General features: G+C 36.8%; 1 protein-coding gene across 1 annotated transcript in view; it reads right to left on the bottom strand.

The window, feature by feature from the left end:
• Positions 1 to 214: 214 nt before the first annotated feature.
• The window catches only part of LOC109076009 (serine protease 27-like), a 536,122-nt gene continuing 526,308 nt past the window's right edge, over positions 215 to 10,028 (bottom strand). Inside the window, exon 6 of the mRNA XM_042733791.1 lies at positions 215 to 536. Within this exon, the coding sequence (XP_042589725.1) occupies positions 267 to 536 (270 nt within the window). The 3' untranslated portion in view covers positions 215 to 266. The remainder of the gene's footprint in view (positions 537 to 10,028) is intronic.

Consider the following 10,028-nt stretch of genomic DNA (forward strand, 5'->3'; position numbering starts at 1 on the left):
TATTCTGTTTAGACAGTGTGACTACAACATGGGAACTGATTAAAGATAATTACATTTTCAACAACCAGTCTCCATGGTCACATTGCAGAGCTCCAGAAACAATCATATATATATATATCATTCCATCTCTACTATTTGTGCAAAGATCCTGAATCTCAGAGGACAGAGGCATGATGAACTTACAAAGAAAAATGTCAAGATGTTAAAGAAAACATTAGTGTTTGCTCTTATAATATCAGTAAGAGAGCTGTTCAGGAATATTACATTTAAAAAAAAAAGAGACATAAAGAATAAATGACAAAAATAGTGATATGCCAGCTTGGTACACTTCTTAGGTTGGAGCTGGATGTTGAATTGAATTGAACAAATCCAGGCGGGTTGCTGCCCGTGTAAGACTTGATCCAGTTCTGGTACTGAGAGACTCTGGTGAACACACCAGGATATTTGGGCTCAGCACATTTTTCACCAAAACTCACAACGCCAGACTGAATCCACAGGGAGCCGTTCTTGCTGACCACTGGACCTCCAGAGTCTCCCTGTATTGACAAACATTCAGCAGTTATATCTCTGAAAGCATCCAGAGAACAACTATTACAGATATAACTTTTTGCCATTGAGATGACTGGGAAAAAGTGTCCCAATCAGCCTGAATTCACCCCTAATGTTTTTTAAATGAAATTATACTCAAAACTATGTTCAAAACTGAGGTAATAGTCAGTTTTAGTACCAATCTAATATGCAATGGATTATCAAATCTAAAACAACACAAAGAACACTATTTTCAGGAAAGTATTACTATTAACATAATAGTTATTGTTATTGTTTTCATTGTTTTTAATAACAAATGAATAAATGAACAAATGACCATGATCATTGTTATCAATGTTATCATGGTATTAGTAAAATGTGTTGGGAATGTTCAAAAAGTACTCATACACACAATGAAATCATGAAATTTATGTTGAGCATTTTTGCCCAAACTTTTGAATTTCAGGGGCACATAACTACATTCTGTAGGCTCCATCACGCCTTGATGAGTTGGTCTGCCATCATGTTTATCCCCTATCAACTGTAATGAAATGCAGACCTGCCCCAGCATTTTACAGATTTTTTATTTTATTTTATTTTTTCATAACAAATCAGTTAACCATCAAATGTGGCCCTCCTGTATCTGTATGTATATATATATATATACATACATACACAGGGCTGGGAAGGTTACTTTTAAAATGTATTTCGTTACAGATTACAAAATACAAGCTTTAAAATGTAATCAGTAACTTATTTTGTTAGATTACTCAGGTTTAGTAACTTAATCTAAATACTTTAGAGTACTTTGAAACACAAAGGAACATATTAACTGGATGTCTTATTTTTATGCTTTCCAACTCAAAAAAAAAAAAAAAAAAAAAAAAAAAAGTGACATCTACCAGTCATGTGATTTGTGTTTTCTTTGCATTTTATTTTTAACAACATCAGTTTTCCGCAGAATTTCTATGAACAACAAAAAATGTTATGTCATTTAAATCTTCCAATCAATATAAATTCCAATTTAGATACAATAGATGGGATTCCGTACTGTTTCATGCTGCATTCTACAAAACGAATCCAGACACGCCAAACATATAATAAAAGTAGCCAAAACAACTGGCACAGTTGTCTAAATTATACAATAGATTTGTTTAATGAGTGGACCAAACTTAAAGTGATGATAATCCTCTCTATGGAGAAGCAATCAGCACAAAAAGAATCGCTGGTGCAGCATTCTCCTTCAGGTTTTAGTAGCCCAAAATGAATTTAGCAATACTTAATCCAGTCCCGAAAAAAAAAAAAAAGACATCGGCTGAACTTTACTGTAGACAAATCAGTATGATCAGCAAAAAGTAGCAGCATCGCCGAAGATAACGATTCAATAAACTTATGATGCGATAAAACTCTCAATACAGATTACACCATACAATTTTATTACAATTTATTTATATATTTATTTTTTTACTTAATGAGATTTCAGACAAATTATAAATGAAAATTTAGGGGAAGTCGTGGCCTAATGGTTAGAGAGTTGGACTCCCAATCGAAGGGTTGTGAGGATTCTGAGTCTGGGGCCGGCAGGAATTCAGTGGGTGGGGGAGTGCATGTACAGTTCTCTCTCCACCTTCAATACCATGACTTAGGTGCTCCTTGAGCAAGGCATTGAACTCCCCAGAACTGCTCCCCCGGGCGCCGCAGCATAAAATGGCTGCCCACTGCTCCGGGTGTGTGTTCACAGTGTGTGTGTATGTTCACTGCTCTGTGTGTGTGCACTTCGGATGGGTTAAATGCAGAGCACAAATTCTGAGTATGGGTCACCATACTTGGCTGAATGTCACTTTCACTTATTTATTTTAAAATTTGTCATTTTATTATTTCTCAGACAAAATTATGCATATTTCTTTGTGAAATTGAAATGTTAAATTATAAAATTAACTTAAAAATTTTAAAACAAATCCTTAATCAAATAAAAAAAATCTAATCTAAAAACTAAAAGAATCTCTTCATATAAACAAATAATTTGTCAGTGCTCTATTTTAAATCAGAGGAAACCATTTGAATTACTATCCAAAAAAAGATGCTAAATACATGTTATTTGGATTGTATAATTTAAAAAAGTAAGTTAAACAGAATGGTCCGATTTTACCTTTGTGAATGAGATGTAGATGCCACTCGCTGACAGCAGGTGGCGCTAATGGAACAGCAGGTATTTAAAGGCTGCTGCACCTTTAAGACCGAGTGCACGGATCCAATATAATAATGCACATGAGATTTCTTTCTCCACTGTATACAGTCACTTAAGACAAAACCGACTGTGTTTATTTTGTATGTGTTCATTCAGAAGCAAGGATACGCAAAAGACAAATCAGTTCTGTTCAAGTGCATTGTCTGAAACGCTGCTCAGCAGCGTGTTTTTGAATGAATTAAATGAATGAATGAATGAATGATGATTGCATTTATATAGCGCTTTATTGTGTATTGTTGTACACCCAAAAGCGCTTACAGTCATTATATGGGGGTGTCTCTCCTCAACCACCACCAGTGTGCAGCATCCACTTGGATGATGCGACGGCAGCCAAAGGACAACGGCGCCATTGCACTCACCACACACCAGCTACAGGCCAAAGGGGCAATTTGGCCAGGTCACCGGGGTTATACCCCTACTCTTTACGAGAATTGCCATGGGATTTTTAATGACCACAGAGAGTCAGGACCCTGGTTTAACGTCTCATCTGAAAGATGGTGCTTCTTGACAGTATAGTGTCCCCGTCACTACACTGGGGCGCTAGGACCCACACAGACCACAGGGTGAGCACCCCCTGCTGGCCTCATTAACACCTCTTCCAGCAGCAACCAATTTTTCCCAGGAGGTCTCCCATCCAGGTACTGACCAGGCTCAGCCCTGCTTAGCTTCAGTGGACAACCAGTTTTGGGCTGCAGGGTGATATGGCTGAATGAGTGCATGCAAAATCTGAATGATTTAAAACGTTTGAATCGGCAAGACTTAGAAACAAGTGGAAACGATCAACTTCGATCCGTTTCACCCCTACAAGCGAGTGAACAATGCGACTCAAGTTAGGAATTTTACATCACTATTCAAGATAGCCCATTGGGCAGGACGGTGATATATTTTGGAGCCCGACTGAAAAACTCAATAGCGCCGGGACGTCGGGCTAGTGATTTTGCGAGCCCTGCACCTCAGATTAAATTATTAAATTAACAAAAGAAATTACTTTTTTAAAAGATTGACTCAAAAGAATCATGTTCACAAATCGGATCATGAACTTGCATTACCGAGCCAAAGATGATCTATTATTGAACATTTCGAATGAATAAAGACTTCAAGTTCATCTGTAAAGCACATAAAGCTATCGTTTGACTTTATAAACTTTTATTTCATGCATGATTCGTATGGATCTGTTAACAATGCAAAGTGTGAATTCTAGGAGAATGTTTGTGTCGTGATGATGAGCATGTATGCACGCTCACTACGAGTTGCTAAATGAACAAGCTTTTTTTTTTTTTTTTTTTTTTTTACAGAATTATTTTCCGTAGCCTATTGGTTAAAATACCCAAACTGTTTACTTACTGTAAATATTAAATTAAGAAATAACATTTAAATTAAAAGATCACTTTGGTAATCTAAAATACTTTTCAGGTGTAACTGCAATCTGATCACCCCTTATTTAAGATGTAATTAGAACTAAATACAGTTACTCATATTTTTTATTTTAAGTACGTAACGTCGTTACATGGATTTCATTACTCCCCAGCCCTGTATGTATATGTATATGTGTATATATATATATATATATATATATATATATATGTGTGTGTGTATACACAGTGGGTACGGAAAGTATTCAGACCACCTTACATTTTTCACTCTTTGTTATATTGCAGCCATTTGCTAAAATCATTTAAGTTAATTTTTTTTTTTTTTCATTAATGTACACAGCACGCCATATTGACAGAAAAACACAGAATTGTTGACATTTTTTTGCACATTTATTACAAAAAGAAAAACTGAAATATCACATGGTCCTAAGTATTCAGACCCTTTGCTCAGTATTTAGTAGAAGCACCCTTTGATCTAATACAGCCATGAGTCTTTTTGGGAAAGATGAAACAAGTTTTTCACACCTGGATTTGGGGATCCTCTGCCGTTCCTCCTTGCAGATCCTCTCCAGTTCTGTCAGGTTGGATGGTAAACGCTGGTGGACAGCCATTTTCAGGTCTCTCCAGAGATGCTCAGTTGGGTTTAAGTCAGGGCTGTGGCTGGGCCATTCAAGAACAGTCACGGAGTTGTTGTGAAGACAGTCCTTCTTTATTGTAGCTGTGTGCTTAGGGTCAGTGTCTTGTTGGAAGGTGAACCTTCGGCCCAGTCTGAGGTCCTGAGCACTCTGGAGGAGTTTTTCGCCCAGGATATCCCTGTACTTGGTCAGATTCATCTTTCCCTCGATTGCAGCCAGTCGCCCTGTCCCTGCAGCTGAAAAACACCCCCACAGCATGATGCTGCCACCACCATGCTTCACTGTTGGGACTGTATTAACAGGTGATGAGCAGTGCCTGGTTTTCTCCACACATACCGCATTAGAATTAAGGCCAAAAGTTCTATCTTTGTCCTCTCAGACCAGAGAATCTTATTTCTCTGTTTTTTAGCAAACTCCACGCGGGCTTTCATGTGTCTTGCACTGAGGAGAGGCTTCCGGCCGGGCCACTCTGGCCATGAAGCCCGACTGGTGGAGGGCTGCAGTGATGGTTGACTTTCTACAACTTTCTCCCATCTCCCGACTGCATCTCTGGAGCTCAGCCACAGTGATCTTCTTTGGGTTCTTCTTTACCTCTCTCACCAAGGCTCTCTCCCCCCGATAGCTCAGTTTGGCCGGACGGCCAGCTCTAGGAAGGGTTCTGGGTTGTCCCAAACCGCTCTTCCATTTAAGGATTATGGAGGCCACTGTGCTCTTAGGAACCTTAGGGTGCAGCAGAATTTTTTGTAACCTTGGCCAGATCTGTGCCTTGCCAGCCACCCTGTCTCTGAGCTCTCAGGCAGCTCCTTTGACCTCATGATTCTTATTTGCTCTGACATGCACTGTGAGCTGTAAGGTGTTATATAGACAGGTGTGTGGCTTTCCTAATCAAGTCCAATCAGTATAATCAAACACAGCTGGACTCAAATGAAGGTGTAGAACCATCTCAAGGATGATCAGAAGAAATGGACAGCACCTGAGTTAAATATGTGAGTGTCACGGCAAAGGGTCTGAATACTTAGGACCATGTGATATTTCAGCTTTTCTTGTTTAATAATTGTGCAAAAAATGTCAACAATTCTGTGTTTTTCTGTCAATATGGGTTGCTGTGTGTACATTAATGAGGAAAAAAATGAACTTAAATGATTTTAGCAAATGGCTGCAATATGACAAAGAGTGAAAAATTTAAGGGGGTCTGAATACTTTCCGTACCTACTGTGTGTGTGTATATATTCAAATTAGCCTACTTATGTAGGTTAATTATTATTATTATTAAAGTGATTATTTTATTTACCTTAAATTCTGGATATTTTAATGTAAATTTACACATTTCTTTAAATGTTTTCACCAAAAAAAATCTTCAAAAATCTTGAACTCGTTCACCGAGTGTCTCTGTTTCCATCTGGTGGGAAAACATGACAAAATTGCATTTTATGGTTACAGCCTCTAGAGGGGCTTGTTGGATCCTATGGAGATTCTGAACTGAGCCAAACAATTTAAACTTGCACCAAATTAAGGCTTAATTTTGTTTTTTAGGCATTCGGATATATATTTAAACATTAAATAATTTATATTTTAAAAAAATTCAAATTGGATTTTAATCCAAACATATTTATATTCATACAATTTCATAAATATGTAATATAAAATATATATTTAAAAAATGTAAATATGATCTAAATTTATTGGTCTTCACTACATCACTTAAATTTAAATAAACACAATAAAAAAGGTAAAATGATAGTCTTTTCCCAGCAGAAACATCATTCACATTATAATGTGTTTCTATGTGAGTGTATGTACCATGTGTGTACATGTTTGGGTATGTGAGTTTTTTCTGCATCTGGGATATTCTATAGTCTCAGGCCTTTTTTTTGGGATGGGGGGGTATGCACCTTTTTTAGATTGTGTGAGTACTGTATATTAAAAAGAAATTTTTTTTTTTTTTTTTTTTTTGACTGCATTAATTTCTATTGTGGGTGGAACTGACCACGAGGGACACTTTTGTTACTTTTTTTTTTTATTACACCCACATAAACTATATACACATAAACTTATATTCACTCACTTTGTGTGTGTGTGTGTGTGTGTGTGTATTCCAGGTTCAAGTGGGACAAAAAGTCACGTGTCTCATTACCATAATGACCAACACTAGATTTTAAAAAAAAAATCTTTAAAAATGATTTTCGAGACAAAATGACCCGAGGGAATAAAGAGGGTTAAATTAATGCATTAAATCGACAGCCCAACTTTAAAGTCTATGTTCTGAAGTGAAAATAGTGCCAACCGGAAGTGTTGAAGAAAACTTATAATGTCATGGTGTAACCACTATAGCTTCCTATTTAAACATATCCACATTATATTTTTCATGATAGAGAGATTTTACCTGTACAAAAACAGCCTGATATAGCCTACTGCTTTATAATTGCAAACTTTTAACCATTATCACATAATTTATATTTTACTATTGTAATCATAAATACACCACTTTGTAGCACAAGCGGTTTAACAGTTTACGCACTTTGTTATTTTTCTAGTTATTTACGCACAGCTAATGAATTGAAAGTCTCGCATCAATCAATCATAAAAATAGCTTACTTCTGCATTGCAAAATAATGTGTATATAAAGAGGCTTTTTGAAATCTCTATAATTTATGTTTTACAACAACAACAAAAATACTGAGATTGGCCTGGAGGTTGTGTGTGTGTTTGGGTGTGAGAGTGTGCTGGGTGTCTAATTTGCATTCAAAATGTTTTGGACATTAACCCCTTCATAGCTGTGTTCATCCCCGTGATTGTGCAATCCAAATAGACTGTGTTGCAACTCCATGCTTGTCTCTGCAGTTCTAGAGCTGGTTGCATAAACATGCTCACTATGTTAAGACTGTGTCTTAAGAACTAGTTTGTCTAACTAGTAGTTAGCAAATTGATAACCAGTCTACTTCTTTCTTGTGGTCTCAAATTAGATCTATTCTTATGGGTGCATCTCATTAAATTAGAATGCCGTGGAAAAGTTCATTTATTTCAGTAATTCAACTCAAATTGTGAAACTTGTGTATTAAACAAATTCAATGCACACAGATTAAAGTAGCTTAAATCTTTGGGTCTTTTAATTGTGATGATTTTGGCTCACATTTAACAAAAACCTACCAATTCAACAAATTAGAATATGGTTACATGCCAATTAGCTAATCAACTCAAAACACCTGCAAAGGTTTCCTGAACCTCAGGCTACACAATCATGGGGAAGACTGCTGATCTGACAGTTGTCCAGAAGACAATCATTGACACCCTTCACAAGGAGGGTAAGCTAACAAACATTCATTGCTAAAGAAGCTGGCTGTTCACAGAGTGCTGTATCCAAGCATGTTAACAGAAAGTTGAGTGGAAGGGAAAAAGGGTGGAAGAAAAAGATGCACAAACGCCAACCAGAGAATCAGAAATTTTACATGAGATTGTCGCTGCACCCGATTCAAAAATTAGAGTGAACTTCACAAGGAATGGACTGAGGCTGGGGTCGAGGCATCAAGAGCACCACACACAGACGTGTCAAGGAATTTGACTACAGTCGTCGTATTCCTCTTGTTAAGCCACTCCTGAGGCGTGTTACCTGGGCTAATGAGAAGAAGAACTGGACTGTTGCCCAGTGGTCCAAAGTCCTCTTTTCAGATGAGAGCAAGTTTTGTATTTCATTTGGAAACCAAGGTCCTGGAGTCTGGAGGAAGGGTGGAGAAGCTCATAGCCCAAGTTGCTTGAAGTCCAGTGTTAAGTTTCCACAGTCTGTGATGATTTGGGGTGCAGTGATATCTGCTGGTGTTAGTCCATTGTGTTTTTTGAAAACCAAAGTCACTGCACCCGTTTACCAAGAAATTTTGGAGCACTTCATGCTTCCTCAGCCACCAGCTTTTTTGAAGATGCTGATTATTTTCTCAGCAGGATTTGGCACCTGCCCACTGCCAAAAAGCACAAAAAGGCTACAATGACCATGGTGTTGGTGTGCTTGACTGGCCAGCAAACTCACCAGACCGAACCTCAGAGAGAATCTATGGAGTATGGTCAAGAGGAAAATGAGAAACAAGAGACCAAACAATGCAGGATGAGCTGCTGAAGGCCACTGTCAAAGAAACCTGGAATACCACCTCAGCAGTACACAAACTGATCACCTCCAGCCTTACGCCCGAATTGAGGAGGCAGTAATTAAAGCAAAAAGGAGCCCCTACCAGAGTATTGAATATGTACAGTAAATGAACATACTTTCCAGAAGGCCAACAGTTCACTAAAAATGTTTTGTTTTTTTTCATTGGTCTTATGAAGTATTCTGTTTGTTGAGATAGTGAATTGGTGGGTTTTTGTTAAATGTGAGCCAAAATCATCACAATTAAAATAACCAAAGACTTAAACTACTTCAGTCTGTGTGCACTGAATTTATTTAAAACATGAGTTTCATTTTGGAGTTTGATTTGTGTTATTGATGTAATTTTACTTTTCATTCTAATTTATTGAGGTGCACCTGTATGTTTTTATGTAACTGATTTAAAAAAGGTTATAAACAGTCTTGCAGAAAAATATTAGAAGACTAACTTTTAAGGGCGACGTGATTTTGCCAAGTAAGACATGTTCCTGGATCAACATTATTGTCCAAAAATATAGACTTAGCCCAATCCCTACCTCTAAATCACTGGGAAATGATAGCTGAATAACAAGAGTGTAGTGTTAATAAACATTTAAGTAGTCTTCAAGAATGCCTTAATGAAGTATTTTTAAAGAATGCTTTGGTGTTAATAAGCATCTTTATAGAGTCCTTTACAGGAATCTAGTGGTTACACCATGAAATTACAGGTTTTTCTTTTTTTGCTTTCACCAGGAGGTGCTATTCTGCCTTCGAAAATTGGATTTTAAAGGCCTAATATCTATTTTAATCTCAAATACTTTTTACTATTTTTTTACTACTTTCAATAGGAAAAAATATCATAATTATTGCATAAATATTAATTAGTACCATTAAATTCTCTCAAAATACAAAGTAAAAAAATGTTATTGAGCAAAAATATATTATATTTATTTTACTGAAAAAAAAAAAAAAAAGATTATATTTCAGGTATCCGGTCACTTTTGTCCATGAAGACCATGAGTGTGATTCTCAAATGAGGAATGCACAAGGGTTAAATGAATGACTGATGTCTTACCTTACATGCATCTTTTCCTCCCTGATTTAACAATCCAGCACAAATCATATTGCTTGTGATA

This window comes from Cyprinus carpio, chromosome A3 (assembly GCF_018340385.1).
Source record: "Cyprinus carpio isolate SPL01 chromosome A3, ASM1834038v1, whole genome shotgun sequence".
In the NCBI taxonomy this organism is placed as follows: Eukaryota; Metazoa; Chordata; class Actinopteri; order Cypriniformes; family Cyprinidae; genus Cyprinus; species Cyprinus carpio.